This window comes from Capricornis sumatraensis, chromosome 10, assembly GCF_032405125.1.
Source record: "Capricornis sumatraensis isolate serow.1 chromosome 10, serow.2, whole genome shotgun sequence".
Classification (NCBI taxonomy): Eukaryota; Metazoa; Chordata; class Mammalia; order Artiodactyla; family Bovidae; genus Capricornis; species Capricornis sumatraensis.
Genome location: NC_091078.1, coordinates 101,682,724 through 101,701,257, shown reverse-complemented (window position 1 = coordinate 101,701,257; position 18,534 = coordinate 101,682,724). Strand labels below are relative to the sequence as shown.

Genomic DNA, 18,534 nt, shown 5'->3' with positions numbered 1-18,534 from the left:
CAGGGCCTGCCTGGGAGCCGGCCTGTCCTCCTCTGGTTGCCAGTGAGGGCCATGGAGGAGCCTTAGGGCCTGTGCTGCCAGAGACTGCGAGGAAATCACCCCCAATCCTGAAGGTCCTGAAAAGGACAGAAGTCACAAGAAGCCCCTGTCCCCTCCTTCAGGAGGGGACGTCACTATTTCTCAGCCTCTGCCGAGCCCCCGCCCTGCTTTCTTCCCGTGAATCACACACCCTCTGAGGGAAGAGCTCAGAGCTGCCAGTTGGTGAGAACCAGCCTTTCTGAAGGGGTTCAGGCCCATCCTTTACATTTCGGGGGAAGCTGCCCCCATCATGGGGCGTCGGCCCCTGCACGCAGCCCCTGCAGCAAGTTCTGTTCAGGTCGGCAGAGTCTGACTGAACCCTGCCCTGAGCTTCACCCTCACGTCCACTGGGGATGTGGAAACGACTCCTGACATGGTCCCTGACTCCAGGGAGGACAGGGGAGACACAGACAAGGAACCTTGTCTCCATGTGACGACTGTGGAAGGGGCCACGGGGGTGGGGTGGGGAGTGGGCAGCAGGAACGTCGGGGAAGGATGGCTCGGAGGAGGCTTGGGACGCAGGCCTCGCTTAGCTGAGGCTTGGCAGGGGGCAGTGGGGAAGGGCATTCAGGGTCAGGGTGAGGGTAGAAAGGGCAGACCGGGCCTGGGCACAGCTGGCATTTGAGGTGACCTGAGGTGGAGCATGAAAGCCCGTCAGCCCCAGACTAAGAGCTCAGAGAAGGGCCCCAGAGCTCGCCGTGGCCTTGGGGAAGTGCAGGAAGAAGTGTTCTGCACTGGGGATCAGGCTCCTCCTGGCGGGGCTGGAGCGGGCGGCACTTGGTGCCAGGCAATCTAGGGGCTGGCTGGCAGGCCGGGTGAGGCAGGGAGAGCCATTTTGGCCCAGCCAGGGTCCAAGATGAGCCATCAGCAGGCCCAGAAAACCTAAGCAAGGTTAAAATATTAATGCAGACAACGCTGTCTGTATCTCTGGAAAAATCTCCGGGCCTTGATATCCGAGAAATTCACTTACCTCCCACAGATGAGCGAAGCAGTCCTCAGGCTCCTTCGCGTGCCCTCCTGGCATGTGCACAAGCTGCGTTCCAGCTTGGGGCTCGCTCCAGAGGTGGGCAGAGCCAGTGCTCGGGCCTGCTGTGGCCTCTGTCGCCCTTAACCTCATCATCGGCAGGAACACACTCTTCACCCTGGCCAAACAGAGCAAGGCCCTGGGCGCCTACAAGCTGGCCCGGCACGCCTACGACAAGCTGCAGGGCCTGCAGATCCCCGCCCGGTTCCAGAAGTCCATTGAACTGGGCAGCCTGACCATCCGCTCCAAGCCCTTCCATGACAGTGAGGTGAGGGCCCTGGCCCCTCGGGCAGGAGGCCTCTCCTGACACCTCTGTGCCCGGCCTGGGTTCGCCTGAAAGATGGCTGCCGTGCTCCTGGGGCTCTGCACCCCATCCCCTGCCTGAGCCCTGTTGTGCCAGCTCTCTCTGCCCTTCCCTCTCTGCCTCCTCTGTTTATCACACCCCCCTAAGCCCCACAGCCCTGCCCGCTTGCTTCCCAGCCGTCCTGGGGCTCCAGGTCTGCCCTGCCCCAGCCCCAGGGCCCAGTGTCTCTGCCTGGGCCTCGTCCTAGGAGACCCTGGTCTAGTCCCCCTTTCTGGAGGCAGGTTATCACTCACCCGCAGATCCACCCCCAGTGTCTGCAGCTCCGTCTGTGCCCCAACCTCCCTTCCTCCAACCCAAACAGCCACTGTCTCCTTCAAGCTCAGAGCAGACTTGGCATCAGATATAAGTTCGAATCCCAGCTCCCCCATTTCCTAGCTGTGTCTCAGTCTTCCTGAGCCTCAGTCTCCACGTCTATCAAATGGGGATGCGGGTCACAGCTTTCCTGCAGGAGGCTGTGAGGAGGAATGAGGCTGAAGTTGGTCACGTGCTTGGCACGACCCGTGGAGCACAGTGGCTGGCTGGTCAGTGGTGGCTGTGGCCGGCGTCATTCCTGCCGGAAGAGCCGCAACTGCGGAGCCCCACCTGGGAAGGGGGTATCCTGGGCAGCGGGCCCCAGGGGCAGGGCCTCTGGTCTCTGTAGGCCCTTACCCTGCTCCGTCCCTGTGCAGAGCCCCTGCCCCGCCCATCCAGGTGGCCTCTCCTCTTGGCCACCAGGCCCAGGAGGCTGGAGCCCAAGCCCAGGCAAGGAGACGGGGCTGTGCCCGCACCCCCGTAGAGCCCTCAGCGGCCGCGCTCTGTCCTGCAGGAGCTGGTGCCCTTGTGCTACCGCTGCTCCACCAACAACCCGCTGCTCAACAACCTGGGCAATGTCTGCATCAACTGCCGCCAGCCCTTCGTCTTCTCCGCCTCTTCCTACGGTGAGTTCAGCGGGCAGGCAGGGTGGCTGGCCTGCAGACAGCGCGGCCTGTGTCCTCATTTGGACAAAGTGGGGACAGTGAGACCCCCACCCTCACACCCCTGACACATAGGGTCACTCAGGGTTCCCAGAGGCAGGGCCAGTGCTGCCCAGACCCCTCAGAGCCCGGAGTGCTGCTCTGCCTGATGAAATTCCTGGGCAGAGGGGCCTTCAATCCGGGCAGCTGATGCGGCTCTCAAGGCCCAGCTCCTTCCACGTCGACGGGGATCAGAGGCCCCTTTCCAGGAACTGGGCAGAGGCCCCTGCTCTTCCCCTGCAGAGGAGCCCGTCCAGGTACTAGGGCTATGGTTGAGGGTCGAGGCCCCTTGCCCACACATGCCTGCTTCCCCTTGCCGCCCCGCCGGCTTTCAGCAAGGCCTGTACTGGGCGGGAAGGAGCTCTCGGACCCCCCTCCCCGCCCCCCAGCGCTGCCTCTGAGAGCCTCGCAGCCTCTCCCTTGCCTGTGTCTGCAGAGGTGCTGCACCTGGTTGAATTCTGCCTGGAGGAGGGGATCACGGATGAAGAAGCTGTCTCCCTCATTGATCTGGAGGCGCCAAGACTCAAGCGGGAGAACAAGTGGCAAGAGATCACGAGCAACAGTATCCTGGTTGCCGGCCGGACCCGTGTGTGTGTCCGCTGGGCGCCGGCCTGGAGGCAGGGGGGCCTTGGGGGCTCGCTGGCCAGGTGAGGCAAGGGCGGGCCACTCTGTGCGCTGGAGAGGCCCCTACGGCAGCAGGCTCAGGGCCAGAGCCAGGTGGGACGCCGGCCCGGGGTGCAGAGCTGCTGCAGGGGCAGGGAGGATAGGAGGCCGGAACCACGTCCACGGGCCCGTGCCCGCCCAGGAGGCTGGGGTGTGGCTGCTGTGGGGCACGGCCTGCCCTGACCTGGCACCCGCAGCCTCCCTTCCCCGGGGGGTGGAGGCCTGGCCAAGGGGGTGGCTCCCTGGGCACCTCCAGCCCGGGCTGGCCGGCCCTGGGATCCCCAGGAGTGCCCACCCTACTCTGCGAGGAGGGTCTGCAAGGCTGCCCAGCAGCTGTGGGGAGACCCTCCAGGAGCTGCTGGCTGTGCTAGGGGCTGTGGCTTGCCGCCAGGCCTGTCATACCTGGTCCAGCCCTGCAGCCCACAGGCCTTGGCTCCCACGCTGCGTCTCAGCGGCCTTTGTGGGCTGTGTTGGGTCTTGAGGGGCCACAGCAGAAGCCCTCAGAGCCCCCCACCACCTCCCCAACCTGTGTGCTGGGCTCCATGTGAGCAGGCATCTCCTCCATGGGGAAAGCCACTCGCGCGCCTTGCTATGCTTCCCTGAGCCATGGGGAGGGTCCTACACTGGCCCAAAGGGAGCCCCCAGCCCTGTGAGTCTCAATGCTTCGGGTGGGGGGGGGCTCTCCCTCGGCCTCAGGCCCCGTCCTTGACCAGTGCCCCCCAGATGCCCAGACCCTGAGGCTGGACGAGAGCATGGACTCCGTGGGGGAAGACGACCCCTTCACGGCCAAGCTGAGCTTTGAGGTGCGGGCACCCCTGAGTGACGGGCTGTTGAGACCCCCCCGGCCCCCCGCCCAAGGCCTGGCTCAGGTCCCTTTCCTCCGCACACTCCCCCTGGGGCCCCCAGGGGAGGGAGGTGGGCTTCCAGTCACAGAGATGGCCAGCTGGGTTCTCCCGAGGGACCAGACTGGAAGGGGAGGGCTCGGGGGCCCTCTGTGGGGCGGCGTGTACCCCCGGCGGCTGAGCGAGGCCCCATTCGCTCTCCCTGCCCGGCCTGCAGCAAGGTGGCTCGGAGTTCGTGCCCGTGGTAGTGAGCCGCTCCGTGCTGCGCTCCATGAGCCGGCGGGACGTCCTCATCAAGCGCTGGCCGCCGCCCCTGCAGTGGCAGTACTTCCGCTCCCTGCTGCCCGACGCCTCCATCACCATGTGCCCCTCCTGCTTCCAGGTACCGCCCACGCATGGTCCCGGGGTCCTTCCCTCCAGCTGCTGCTGCGCTTCCCGGATGGGCCCCGTAGGGAGGCCCGGCATGGGGGCAGCACACATGTCCCTCAGCGGCTAAGGCCAGGGCTCCCGGGCTGGAGGAGAGGCTTGGCTGTCCTTAGTCGCCTCCCCAGCCTCCCAGGCATCCCTGGACCATCTGCTGTGGATTTGCCCCTTGACCTTGTGCTCCTTGTACGTGCGCTTCACCCAGGGGGGCCGGCCAGCGTGATGTTCCTGTGAACTGCGCTTCGGGTAGAAGGGGCCTCGGACCTTCCCCAGCTCCCTGTGGTCCTCAGACAAGGGTGGGCGGGACTTGGTACTTCTGGCCCCGACTCACTGCCAAGCCACCTGCCCTTAGCAGGGCGGTGGTCCCCGCCTGGCTCGGGGCTGCGGAGCGCCCAGGGTTGCGGGGTCACGGCCATCTCTCCCCAGATGTTCCACTCGGAGGACTATGAGCTGCTGCTGCTTCAGCACACCTGCTGCCCCTACTGCCGGCGGCGCGTGGACGACCCCAGCCCCTGACCAGCCCCCAGAGGACCGCCGCCCTGCCCAGCCGCTGCCCGTCGCGGGGCCATTGAAGGAAGAGTTAAACTGTCAGACTGTGTCTTCTGCCCCGATCGAGTGTGTATCTTAGGGGCCTTGTATAACCATGAAACTCCTATTTATGGCATTTTGTGTCTTGTGAATAGCACCAGGAGATGGAGGAGAGAACGAATATATATTTTCTAAGAGAGAGAGAGAGAGAGAAAATCTGTTCGTTTCAGAACGGCTCGGAGTTGTTTGCGGCAGTCTGCCGGAGTCCACGGATCTGTCAGACCGTTCACATGTATACTTTGCGAACAGATTGCCTCAATAATTACAAATAAAAGGGCTACTTATTTTCATCAGTGTCTGCATTTTAGCAAATCTTCATATTGTCTGCAACTTAATTTCCTTATGCAAAAGTGCACCTGTTTTTCTTTCTAATTTGATCCGAGAGGAACATTACATTTGTGTGCTCTTAAAATCTAATCTAATTGAAAATGGCAATATGGGAATGGTAGGGGAACAGGTTTTTTTTTTTTTAAATATATTTATTTATTTATTTATTTTGGCGGAATGGGGCTCCATCTCAAGGAGAAGATGAGATACCTGGCTCTAAAGAAGGTGGCTAACAGGGCTGCTCCCGGGGCCTATGGAGTCCACCCTCTACTTCCCAACTGGGACCAGGCCCTCAGTCCTCCCCAGCTGCTCCCTGGTCCTCCACGTGGCCTGAGCTTGCCCCTTCCTGCAGCTCCTGGAGCAGGTGGGTCCCGCATGAGGTTCCAGGAAGGGCCCATCCCCTGAGCGTCAGCAAGCGTCTGATTTGGCAGCTTGAGGGCAGATGAGAAGCTGGGGAAGGGAGCTGACGTTTATTGGGGACCTTCTTCTATACCAGCCACGCTTCATATGCTGGCTCGGTTCTCACTCAGCTCTGTGACGGAGGGCGGGTGACTTCCCATTCTGCAGCCTCGGGTGGGCGGAGGTGCTGGGGTCTGTCCTTCCTTCCCCAAGGCCTCTCCCTTCACCCTCCTCCCCGGTCCCTGCCAAGAAGGCAGCAAGCAGTCCAGGGCTTTATGCAAAGTCCTGATGGCAGGAAGAGGGGGACTGGGCTGCCAGGGAACATGTGGAAAACCAGCCGGGTGATTAGATACTGATCTTTTGCAGGGCATCCGTGAGGCGGGCCGAGTGGGGCAAAGGTCCCCTCCAAAGGGAGGGATGAAGACTTTAGGATAGGGCAGTGGCTGCAGGGGGGCCCCCCGGGGGTGAGTCCAGGGCTGGCCCCTGGCCCCGCCCCCTCCCCCCTCCCGCCCTCTGCAGCTCTCTCAGGAGGTGACGGAGGAAAAGAAAGAAATGGAGCCAGACAGTTGTGCCAACAGAACTCCTCCGTTGAGCGTCTTAATTACTTACGATCATGCATGCTCTCTCGCGTGCTAAACATTTATTAATGTGTTAGGATTTCCATTAGCACGTTGCTTGAGCTGAAATCACTCGCATGTGGCTGGGAAAGAGGAGAGGGAGCAAACAGCCCCCCCCCCCACCGAACAGGCGTCAATCACAGCGACAGATCAGATGGCCGGCTAGAGGTGGGGGAGGGGCCCAGCCTGAAACTCCAGCGGGCATCCTCGCAGCCTTGCCATGCCTGGTGCTGCCACCCCAGAGGAGCTGAGCTCCAGAGGCCTGAGTCCGAGCTCCCTGTTAAGTCTGGCCCCGAGTGAGGGTTTTCCATGCATTTGTCTTCTATAACCCTCTGGCGTCTTCAAGGGTGCCCACTGGACACATGCTGAGACTGAGGCTCGGGAACATTCTCTTTTCTTCCGTTTATGAAATATTTATGGAGCCAAGACAGGGTCACAGGCAGGCACTGCCTTTGCGTATGAGCGCCGCGTCCTGCTCCCCTTCTGTCCTTACTGGGCAGGGCCGTGGCCAGGTCCAGCCCTCTCTCCACCGCTGTTGGCCCATCTGTACAAGAGACCCCTCCAGCTCTGACACTGAGGTCCCAGCCTCGGTCTGTGTTGGTGACCATCCCCCTTGCAGGCCACAGTGAGGAAGGCGAGGAAGGAAAGGCCTCACCCGCGGGCATCCTGAGACGCCCCGTCTCCCCACGAGGACATGGGGCCCCGACAGAGGAGCGGTGGCCGCAGGCTGGGCCGCCGAGACGCGGTTCCGGCTGCGACTGCATCCAGACCTGTCTCCAGGTCCTCAGCACTGTTCTCTGTTCCTGGAAGGAGGAGGTAAGGAAGAGGGGACTGGGCGGCCAGAAAGAGCCCCCGGGCCAGACCTCAGGTGGCCCCAGCTCGAGCCCAGCCTCAGCCAGCCCGCCGACATCCGCATCCACCTTCAGGCAGGCTGCTGAAGCCGGGGGCCCCTCGTGGCTCCTGGACAGGTGGGCAGGCATCAGACGGCCTTCTGCACAGGCCAGCCCCTCCGTCAGATAGGCAGGAGCCCGGGCAGAGGGGCCGCCTCCAGGCGGGGCTCCCACCCTGGCCCAGCACTTGCCCAAGCACATCCTGATGCCTTCCTCCAGACCCTAGGACATCAGAATGGGCTCCAGCATGCCACTGCCCTGCCTGTCATAGCTTCAGCGGCCCCGCTGGCTGCCACCTAGTGCCCAGACCCCCGGCCTCCCTTGCTACCCCAGCCCGGGGCCCCAGCGCCTCTTCACCAGCCGGGAGCCTTGGCCCAGCTGTCCCCTCCCTCCTGGCCCCGATGTTTCTGAGGCAGGAGCGTTTTTCCACCTCTCCAGGTTATCCGTTTTCCCCCGTGGCTGCTGCCCCTGAAGACCGGGAGCTCCTTGAGGGGAGACCAGGAGGGGAGACAGGGAGTGGCCTAGGATTCACCTCCATGGCCCCAGGCCCCAGCATTGGCCAGACGCTGGGGAGGGGGAGGCGGGAGGAGAGGCAGTGGAAAGCGCAGAGCCGGTCTCTCCTCTCCTCTTCCCCCCTTGAGTTGTCTCAGGCCTCACTCGGCCTCACTGTGGTGACGCAGGTGGCTCAGCAGTGAGGGGAGCTGGGGGGTGGCATGGAGAGGAGGCTGCTGACCAAGCAGCACCTCCACGCAGAGGCTTAAGAGCTATTTGCGCACCGCTGCCCGCTAAGCTCTAATCCTTCGCCACACCTGGCCTCCCAGAGGGGCTGGGCTGGGGAAGCAGAGACCAACCAACCACGCCCCAGCCCCACCGCTCACCGCCCCTCACAGCCTGTTCTGCGCCTGCCTGGTTGAGAGGGGCGGAGGCTCAGAAGGTCATCCACACTGCGCTTGGTCCTCCGTGCAATCCCAGCGTCCTTCTAGCCTGCCGGCAGTGGGGACAGCAGAGCTCAAGTGGAAGGCTGGACCCCCCGCCTCTACCCAGCTCTGCTGAGGAAGCTGGTTTCCCCAGTGGTCAGAGGCACGAAGGCCTCCCCGTGGGGCTGGGAGGAGCTGTCCCTCCCCTGGACACTTGTTCATCGAGCACCTACTCTGGGATGGGCAGGCAGTTGAGAGACAAGTCAGATGCGGCTGGCAGTGTTGGGTACCAAGTGGGAAATGCAGGTTGAGAGCTGGAGGGGCCCTCCACGGCTGTGGACTGAACCAGGTTCTCAGGAGGGTTCCCAGGTGGCGCTAGTGGTAAAGCACCCGCCTGCCAGTGCAGGGGATGAAAGAGATGCAAGTTCCATCCCTGGGTCGGGAAGGTCCGCTGGAGGAGGGCCTGGCCACCCACTCCCGTGTTCTAGCCTGGAGAATGCCATAGCCAGAGGAGCCTGGCGGCCTGCAGTCCAGAGGGTCTCACAGAGTCGGACTCGACTGAAGGGACTTACCACACACACACGCGCGCGCGCGCAGAAGCGGGGGACACTGTCAGCAAGGGTCACTGGTCCCGGCAGGAAACAGGCTCAGGGAAGGGAGGCCTGGGCTGCCCCCAGCCTCGTGGCCGACAGCCACGGTCCCTTGTGGGAGAACGGGGGTACCTACTCCTCGGGTCTGTAGGTCTGTGAGCCGGGCCCAGACGGGACAGCGGGCAGCTTTGCCCTGCAGGTGGGAGTGGATCCTGGAGCTTCCTAGTCCCAGCGAACTGAGGGGGGCGACAGGTCTTTCCAGATTCTCTTGGCGACTGAGCCCAGTGCCACCCCTGCCACTGCTGCCCAGGCCTGAACAACTGAGTCAGGCCCTTGTCAGCACCCCAGTGCAACCCGCTTTTGTCACTGGCACCCCACTGTGGATGATGGATGGTCTTCCTGAGAGCTCCTTTGGGGCAGGAGTAGCCAGGCGGGCATGTTGGGTGACCTGGGTGACCCCCTATGGACTGGGGGCCTTGGTCTCCCCACCTGCAAAGAAGGGTCAGAGTAGGTGACTTCTAACGACCTTCCTGTCGTTCTGTGAGTCCGTTCTTCCAAACAAAAAAGCATTCTTTGTTTTTAATTGTCTATCTTGCATTACAGAGCAGATGTCCATCATGTCAGGGATGACCTTTAACCCCCCATCTCCCCACCCTGAAAGAGTGGACTCTTAGACTCTTTCACAGAGGGTGGAAAGTTATGACCAACCTAGATAGCATATTTAGTTAGAACTGGATATGGAACAACAGACTGGTTCCAAATAGGAAAAGGAGTACGTCAAGGCTGTATATTGTCACCCTGCTTATTTAACTTATATGCAGAGTACATCATGAGAAACACTGGGCTGGAAGAAGCACAAGCTGGAATCAAGATTGCCGGGAGAAATATCAGTAACCTCAGATATGCAGATGACACCACCCTTATGGCAGAAAGTGAAGAGGAACTAAAAAGCCTCTGATGAAAGTGAAGAAGGAGAGTGAAAAAGTTGGCTTAAAGCTCAACATTCAGAAAACTAGATCATGGCATCTGGTCCCATCACTTCATGGGAAATAGATGGGGAAACAGTGTCAGACTTTATTTTTTGGGGCTCCAAAATCACTGCAGATGGTGATTGTAGCCATGAAATTAAAAGACGCGTACTCCTTGGAAGGAAAGTTATGACCAACCTAGATAACATATTCAAAAGCAGAGACATTACTTTGCCAACAAAGGTCCGTCTAGTCAAGGCTATGGTTTTTCCAGTAGTCATAGATGGACCCGAGAGTTGGATGGTAAAGAAAGCTGAGTGCCGAAGAATTGATGCTTTTGAGCTGTGGTGTTGGAGAAGACTCTTGAGAGTCCCTTGGACTGCAAGAAGATCCAACCAGTCCATCCTAAAGGAGATCAGTCCTGAGTGTTCATTGGAAGGACTGATGCTGAAGCTGAAACTCCAATACTTTGGCCACCTCACGTGAAGAGTTGACTCATTGGAAAAGACCCTGATGCTGGGAGGGATTGGGGGCAGGAGGAGAAGGGGACGACAGAGGATGAGATGGCTGGATGGCATCACTGACTCGATGGAGATGGGTTTGGGTGGACTCCAGGAGTTGGTGATGGACAGGGAGGACTGGCGTGCTGCAGTTCATGGGGTTGCAAGGAGTTGGACTCGACTGAGCGACTGAACTGAACTGAACAGAGGGTGGACCTGAGTCTTAGAGAAAGTCAGCACTTCCTTTGATAACCTAGATGCATCCGCTCAGTCTACAGACAGTCCTTGGGCACCTGTCATGTGCCAGGCCCCAGGTACCAAACAGAAATCCCAGCTCATTCAAGTAGGGCAGGGGTCCCCAACCTCCAGGCTGTGGACCTATGGTACTTGGTGGGAGATCAGCGGCAGTGCTAGATTAGAAATAAAGTGCACAATAAATGTAATGCACTTGAATCATCCCAAAACCATCCCCCCTCCCAACCCCTGGTCCGTGGGAAAATTATCTTCCACGAAGTTGGTCCTGGTGCCAAAAAGGTTGGGGACCTCAGAAGTAAGGGAAACGATTTACGTGCACCTGCTGTGTGTTGAGCTGGGCTCTGGGGCCCTGTGATGAGCAAGACAGACCCCAGCCCACCCCTGGGCTCAAGGTACAGCCTAGGAGACCCATGAACAGAATAGGAATTAAAAGCTTCCAGGTTGTCATAAGCGTTAGGGGGTAACAAGCAAGGCCATGAGTTTGAGGGTCGGGGGCTCAGCCTGGCCAGGGCAGGGCTGCGCGTGCTGGTCTTGACCCAGGAAGTCCATCGTCTGTCCCTCTGTCTGGCCAGCAGGGGCCGTGTCAGAATCAAACTCTTCACCTTGACCTCTTTAGCGATGGGCCTAATCACTGGGCCAAGCACCTTACACCTTGAGCAGCCACACCCCACCCACCCGCCACGCCTGCCTGCCCCTTGCTCCTTCCCCCCAGCGCACACACCACCAGGCTCCCCATGCAAGTCCTGACGCTGCCTGCTTCCCGGGACAGCAGGGCTCTGGAGCCCCAGGTGGGCTGCAGGGAAGGGGGCACGTTTCTGAGCAGAGAGGTATAGACATCCCAGGTGGGAAGAGAGACAGCACAAGGGAGCTTCAGCAACGGAGGTCTCGGACACTGGGATGCTTCCTGGCCGGCCTTGCGTTCCCTGCCTCAGGGCCTTTGCATTGGCCGCTCTCTCTCCTTGGATAGCTCCACCCTTTAGGGCCCTTTCCATCCTCGAGGTCTCAGAGAGGCCTTCGTGGGCAGCTCCAGGCGAGTGTGTATCGGGAGGATGTCACCATCTGAACAGTCTCCATTGTCGTTTGTTTCATGGTTTGTGGGGGCCCCTTCCTGCCCCCACGGAAGGGCATGTCCTACAGGCAGGGGCTTGGTCCTTCTTGTCCACCATGTTCCCCAGAACTTGGAGTATCTTGTGTAGAACACGGTGCTGGATACAAGTCATGGCTGGACCGTGGTCATTGAGGACCCCGAAGGCCAGGCTGCCCGCAACCCCACTTCACTCCTGGGAGGAGGTCCTCACGATCCTATTGTAGATGGGGGCCCTCATTCGCACCCTGAGCTCGTCCTGCTTTTCTGGGATACACCATCACGGCTTGCCGATCACAGGGCACCCAAGGGCCACGGCCCCAGCCCAGCCTGACCCCAGTCCCAGGCCGCGGTCCGTGTGCTGTTCCTAGGGCCCATCTCCCCTTCACACGGGAGCTCCCGGGACCACACCTCCTCGCTCACCACAGGGATCTGGCGCCTGGCACAGGCTTGTCCCTGTTCACCTCCTGGAGGCAAGGCCCTGCTCAGGAGCCCTAAGAGCTTCTGTCCCCTCCCCGCTCTGGTCCCCTCTGCCCTGGTCCCTGCCTCCACCATCGCTCCCTTCAGCTCATCCTTGAGGGCTTTTGAGCCACCTTCCTCTCCCCACGATCTGCCCAAGTTCCCCTGGACAAAGCCCCTGGCACTAAGCCCCACCCCAGCTGACCCCAGCCCATGAGGGCCCATACCCCAGACTGGCCTTGGGCCTTCGCCGGTCCTCTGTCTTCAGTCTATGCTGACTTCCCCACTTGGCAACCTGGCAAAGCGCCCCTCCCTCAACACATTGTCCCCCTGGATGTCTCTGCAGATAGGTGGCCTCCCCTCCCCGGGTCGGGAGCGGGTCTTCCCACAAGGAGGAGCCTCGGGTCCCCCAGTGGCCTGCACATAAATGTCGGTTTGAACAAGTGAGTGAGTAAACTCCAGTTCAAGGGAACAAATGCTTTTTGAGCTCCTGGGCAACGTGGGGCTTGTGTCCGGTCCTCGGAGCGCCCTGCTGCACTTGTGAAGCTCATGACCTGGCCGGTGGGCACTGCCAGTGTGTGGTGACTGGATAAGCCCAGAGGTGACCCAGGTGGGGAAGGGACGGCTCAGGGGCTGAGTGAGGGGATGATAGCGCTCTGCCCTCCGGGAGCTCGTGGGCCAGGCGGGAGGAAGGCAAAGTTTGCCTGCCCTGAGCCAGAGGGAAGTGGGCCTGGAGCTAGGGGTCCCAGTGCCAGGCCAGGGCCATCAGCTGATGTGACAGGGGGACAGGGAAGTTGGGGGCAGGCCTCCACTCTTTCCCAGGGTCCCCAGCACGCGCCCCTTCTCCCCGACCACAGCCTTCCACCTGGAGTCACCTTGGCCCCACCTGGAAGCCAATTAGGCCCCTCGTTGCAGCAGTGAGGATTAATATGATTAATAACGCCCCCAATCTCTGAGGTGCTGATTCAGCCGGGAGCTTAGGGAGAGGAGGTCACTTTATAAGGGCCTGGGGGGGCAGTCGGAGCCCGGAGTCATCCAGCCGGAGCCCCGTGTGGCTGAGCTCCGGCCTCAGAATCATCCCCGGGTTCACGCCGCCGGTGGACAGCCGCAAGGGCCGCAGCCATGAACGGGACCGAGGGCCCGAACTTCTACGTGCCTTTCTCCAACAAGACGGGCGTGGTGCGCAGCCCCTTCGAGGCCCCGCAGTACTACCTGGCTGAGCCGTGGCAGTTCTCCATGCTGGCCGCCTACATGTTCCTGCTGATCGTGCTCGGCTTCCCCATCAACTTCCTCACGCTCTACGTCACGGTCCAGCACAAGAAGCTGCGCACACCCCTCAACTACATCCTGCTCAACCTGGCCGTGGCCGACCTCTTCATGGTCTTCGGGGGCTTCACCACCACCCTCTACACCTCTCTGCATGGATACTTCGTCTTTGGGCCCACGGGCTGCAACCTGGAGGGCTTCTTTGCCACCCTGGGCGGTATGAGCTGGGTGCGGTGGGCTGGGCGAGGGGTGTGTGTGTATTCAGGAGCCAGGAGCTTGGGTGTGGCGGGGGTGGGGGTGTGGGGACAGCCCCAGCCTTGCGGATGGTGGACGAGAGCCCGTGAGCCAAAGCCCTCCCTTACTCAGTCAATAAACGCTGTATAAGCGATGACGAGATTGCCCGGCGTTGGTGGAGAGCGGGTGCCGAGCACGTGATCTCACTGGCACTGGGGTCGTTGTCTCGCCCTCCAGCCAGGAGACAGATGAGAGGAGTCTGGGGCCTCGCTGGGGTCGCAGGCAGTCTCTGGCAAGGCCGAGTTGCAAGCCTATGTCTCTGCGGCCCCTCAGGCCATGGTTCTGCTCCCCTTGGAGCAGCAGGGCTGGGCAAGACCCACACCGGGTCCCGGGGAGAGAGAGCTGGACACGGATGCCTGTGCTCAGGGCCCCAGCCTGGGGCAGGATGAGAGTCCTCAGTCCTCCAGGCACCGGTCTCTGCCTGCACTGGGCGCCGGGTGTGGTCTCTCCCCGGCTTCTCTCTGACTCCATCCCAGCCCGCCTCCAGGCTCTCTGCTCTGCTTGAAGGCTTTCTGCCTTGAGGAGTCCCTTGAGGAGTCCATTCACAGGGAGACAGTAGACCCGGTGAGGTGATCTGTGTTGCTGTGAGCCATGCTTTTAAAATATTTTCACTAAAAAACGGGTGAATAGATCCCGTTTAGCCGATAAGAAAACTGCAGCGTGCAGAGGAGAAGAGTTGACTCAGGAACGTGGCAGGCCAGTGCCCAGAGCCTGGGGCTCCTGGCTCAGACCCAGGAGAGTCCCCCGGCGGGGACATGGCCTCTCGGGCAAGCAGGAGACGCGGGAGGTCATCGTCACAAAGCCTGGGGGCGGAGAGAGCCCGCACCAGCCACAGGATGCTCTGTCTCCTCTCTCCCACGTGTGTCCAGGCCCTGCCTCAGCCCTGTTCCTGGGGCGCTGGCCATTGCTGAATGACCACGATCCCCCAGTCTCAGGCCAGAAGGGTGCCGCCCACAGGTGGGCATGCCTCTGGGACAACCGTGGGCCTGGAGTATCCACTAGCGTTCCCTTTCACTCTCAGAAATGCCCCGGTTGGTAAACCCCACGGCCACCTCCCTCCTGAGTTTCTGGGGGTGATGTGCAGGGCAGATGGTCTGAACCCCGTCATTATCATTCCTCCTCCTCCCTCTGAGCAAAACACTCTCCGGGTCCCTGGCTCCCGAGAGAGGGTCACCCATGCCCAGGGTGTTCCATGTCCCTGGTGGCAAGAGGCCCGCTGCCCAGGAGGAAAGGGAGGCCTCCCCCTCTGGCTCCTGCTGCCTCTGCCATCCCCTGTGCCTGGAACTCTGCCGGTGGCCCCACAAAGGACACACTGTTCTGTGAAAACTCCCCACTGGGCTCCCAGCTCTCAGCCATGACCCTGCGAGCTGATTGCCATGTTCCCCGCGAACCCGGAGCTCTGGCTGCACTAACCTTCCTGGGAGTTCCTCCATGTGGTGTATCGGCCCGTCTGCCCTGCCACCTCCCCTCGTCCGTGTCCAGACCCTCTGCTCCTTAAGTCTGCACTCCAGGACTGCTCCCCGGTGCCTTCCTGGTCGGCCCCCCTCCCCATCCCCGGGAGGAGCACACCTCCTCCTCAGACAGACAGGTCCAGCCACGTGGCGGGTTGGCTGACAGCGGCCGCCTTGCAGGTGAAATCGCCCTGTGGTCCTTGGTGGTCCTGGCCATCGAGCGGTACGTGGTGGTGTGCAAGCCCATGAGCAACTTCCGTTTCGGAGAGAACCACGCCATCATGGGCGTCGCCTTCACCTGGGTCATGGCTCTGGCCTGCGCCGCGCCCCCCCTGGTCGGCTGGTCCAGGTAACGGCCCTGAGCAGGAGGGGAGGAGGGTCTCCGGGGTGCTTCATAGGGTCCTCCAGCCGGAGGGGGGCCGGTGCTGCCTGGTTTCAGGCCCCCCGAGCTGGCAGCTGTCATAGGGTTGAGGTTTAGGGCAGGGAAGAGAGAGGGTCAGCCCCTAACGTCGCTACGGGGCTGCTCCCCGTGTCAAGGAGACTCCAAGACGCCCCAACCCTTCACCTTGGCTGTGCCCCTAATCCCCAACTAAGCCAGGCCAGATTCCAATCCTCTTTAGTCCAGCGCCCCGGGAGCAGCTCCTCTGACCTCAGGCCTCCGCCCCTGCAGAAGCAGAGCCTCCCTCATGCAGGTGTGGCGGTGTGGCCCTGGGAACCAGTCCTGGCAAGACTCTTGGCTGATATCCCCCAACGGGCTGAGATGAGATGGTGGTGGGGTGGAACGTGGTTTGGGAAATTGGCCTCTGTGGGTTCCCAGAGGCTTCGTGCCCTTCTGCTTCCAGGAAACTGCCATCTCTCTCCCCTCTCCTTCTCTCTCAGTCTTCCTGGGGCCAGTGTTTTCCCTCCTGAGCAATTTAGCAAGGGGCAAAAAACCCTGCCCCTCCCTCCCTATCTTCTCCAGTCTGGCCTAGTTACATCCTCGTAGATGCAGCTAATGGACAGTGGGTTTCCTGGGGTCGGTTCAGTGTCACCATCCTCTGAAATCACACGCCCTAACCACACGCCCCAGGGCCTCTTGTTTCCAGAAACTGTGCAAAAATCCCTTAATTACCGTGAGTGGCCTAAAAAGACCTGGGTGCCTGCAATACAGACATTGGGAGCTTTTCCCTTCTCCCCACCTACCTCATGGTCCGAGGCCTGGCCTCCGGCCACTCAGGAGTGGTAGGCCGGGTGAAGAAGCGCCAGGCAGGGAAGCAGAGGGGGCAGAGTAGGGGCGCTGGGAGTGAGAGACTGGGAGAGACCAGGGTCCCAGGGTAACACAGCGCTGAACAAGGCAACAACACTGTTTCCACACACTGGGATCCCTCATCTCAGTAGATGTGAGCCTCACAGCCAAGGGAAGGTTTATTATCCCCATTTTACAGAGAGGGGAAGTGAGGCCCAGAGTGAGGGCAGTCCCGCTGCAGGCGTTGGCAGAGGACTCTGGCCAGCGGGGCCTGTTCCCCGGTCCCTCACATGCGGGTCTCCCCCTGCCCCTCCGGCCCCTGCCCCTCTCCGGTCCTCAGGTACATCCCGGAGGGCATGCAGTGCTCGTGCGGGATTGACTACTACACGCTCAAGCCGGAGGTCAACAATGAGTCGTTCGTCATCTACATGTTCGTGGTCCACTTCTCCATCCCCATGATCGTCATATTCTTCTGCTACGGGCAGCTGGTGTTCACCGTCAAGGAGGTAGGGTCCTTGGGGGACGGGTGCTGTGGGGCTGGGGACAAGAGCGTTGATGAGGCTGAGCGCGGCCCCCGGCCCAGAGGAGCCTCAAGTCTGGACACCGGGCCCTGTGTCCCCACAGGCGGCTGCCCAGCAGCAGGAGTCGGCCACCACTCAGAAGGCCGAGAAGGAGGTCACCCGCATGGTGATCATCATGGTCATCGCTTTCCTGATCTGCTGGCTGCCCTACGCCGGGGTGGCATTCTACATCTTCACCCATCAGGGCTCTGACTTTGGCCCCATCTTCATGACCATCCCGGCTTTCTTTGCCAAGACTTCGTCCGTCTACAACCCCGTCATCTACATCATGATGAACAAGCAGGTGCCTGCTGGTGGGGTGGGAAGGGGCCAGGTCCCCCCCAGGCGACAGGTGGAGAAGCTGCAGTCTTAACTGGGCCTCAGTCTTTCAACCTGCAAAATGGGCAGGGGGGAGGTGTTGGTTTTCCCTGGGGTAATCATGAGTCATCCGGAAGAGATGCAGATTCCTGGACCAACCCCCAGACCTTCTGATTAGAAGCTCAGGGTGGGCCCAGGAATATGCATTTCTAACAAGCCCTCTGACACTGGCTTAGGAAAGAGAAGTGCCAGTCCAGATGGTTCTGAAGGCTGGCTTTAACGGTCCAGATGGTCAAAGTCCCGGGCCTGGGAACAGGTGCCAGTCTCCACAAAGCTGGACAGGATGCCAAAAAGTCTTGTTCTGAAGGATGAAGGGATAAAGCAGTCCTTTCAACATAGACCAGAGGTTCTTCTGCAGGTTCTTTGGTCCAGTGGGGAAAACCTGGAGTCAGACAGATCGGGTTCAAATCCCAGCTGTGCTAGGTTTTAGCTGTGTGCCCTTGGGCAAGTCACTTCCCTTTTCTGGATTTCAGTTTCTTCATCCATGGAAAGGATGAAATCCTAAACTCTTGGGTTCAATGGGATAATTTCCAGATGGCTCTTGGCACACTGAGGGCATCATGGCGCATCACCAGTGACAGAGTCCCTTCGGGTTTGGTCCCAGCACCTCTGGGTGGGGTTGGGGAGGCTTAGTAAGTTTCTCCAGGGAGCCATCTGACCGGGGATCGGAGGCTGGGAGGGCCAGAGGCAGAAGAGGGAGACGGCACACCGCGCTGACAATGCCATTTCCTACCCAGACTCTGCGGGACCCTGAGCACCCCTACCCTAACCCTACCTCTTCCTTCCAGTTCCGGAACTGCATGCTTACCACCCTCTGCTGTGGCAAGAACCCGCTGGGTGACGACGAGGCCTCCACCACCGTCTCCAAGACAGAGACCAGCCAGGTGGCGCCTGCCTAAGCCCCTCCAGGGACTCCATGGCCAGCCGCGGGAGTCCCCCAGCCCCCACCCCACCCCAGCCTCAGCAGCTCCATCCGGAGCCGCGCCTGTTGGAACCAGCTCTCACAGGCTCCCTGAGTGTAAACACAAAAACCAACCAACCAAATGCAAACGAATCAATGAGAGAAACAGGAGGCGCCTCACTTGGCAGGGGCGGCCCGATCTGGAGTCCTGATTTCCCGGGGGCCCACTGTAGTTCCGCTCCCCTCAGCTCATCTCTCAGCTACACAAGAGCTCTTGCTCTGGAAAAGTGTCCCAGCTTAGGGATAAGTGAGTAGCACACGACGGGGCACGCCGTAGGTGCTTATTAATAAATGCTAGGTGGAGGAAGGAAGGAATGAATGGAGACGTGAATGGAGAGATGAACGGGTCGGGAGGGCATAGTCATTCTCTCGTAACATGTTAGCAGCAGCAGCAGCAGCTCGCCCTTGGCTGATGACCT

The 18,534-nt window shown here is 60.7% G+C and overlaps 2 protein-coding genes across 11 annotated transcripts in view; both read left to right on the top strand.

Annotated features, from left to right (window-relative positions):
* IFT122 (intraflagellar transport 122) overlaps window positions 1–5,153 on the top strand; it is a 65,689-nt gene extending 60,536 nt beyond the window's left edge. For all 10 annotated transcript variants that reach the window (XM_068982507.1, XM_068982505.1, XM_068982506.1 and 7 more), the window contains 6 exons: window positions 1,205–1,370; window positions 2,272–2,383; window positions 2,895–3,020; window positions 3,845–3,924; window positions 4,181–4,345; window positions 4,813–5,153. In XM_068982507.1, coding sequence (XP_068838608.1) covers window positions 1,205–1,370; window positions 2,272–2,383; window positions 2,895–3,020; window positions 3,845–3,924; window positions 4,181–4,345; window positions 4,813–4,902 — 739 coding nt within the window. In that variant the 3' untranslated portion in view covers window positions 4,903–5,153. The remainder of the gene's footprint in view (window positions 1–1,204; window positions 1,371–2,271; window positions 2,384–2,894; window positions 3,021–3,844; window positions 3,925–4,180; window positions 4,346–4,812) is intronic.
* Window positions 5,154–13,102: 7,949 nt separating this feature from the next.
* On the top strand, window positions 13,103–18,053 carry RHO (rhodopsin). Its single transcript, XM_068982409.1, has 5 exons — window positions 13,103–13,463; window positions 15,172–15,340; window positions 16,557–16,722; window positions 16,841–17,080; window positions 17,943–18,053. The coding sequence occupies exons 1-5, from the start codon at window positions 13,103–13,105 to the stop codon at window positions 18,051–18,053; spliced, it is 1,047 nt and encodes a 348-aa protein (XP_068838510.1).
* The last annotated feature ends 481 nt before the right edge of the window (window positions 18,054–18,534 follow it).

Excerpts from the sequence above, each read along its gene's own strand:
- RHO (XM_068982409.1), top strand. The coding sequence starts at position 13,103 with ATGAACGGGACCGAGGGCCCGAACTTCTACGTGCCTTTCTCCAACAAG. Across the intron at positions 15,341-16,556 it reads CCCCTGGTCGGCTGGTCCAG|GTACATCCCGGAGGGCATGC; the intron begins GTAACGGCCCTG and ends TCCGGTCCTCAG. Across the intron at positions 16,723-16,840 it reads TGGTGTTCACCGTCAAGGAG|GCGGCTGCCCAGCAGCAGGA; the intron begins GTAGGGTCCTTG and ends GTGTCCCCACAG.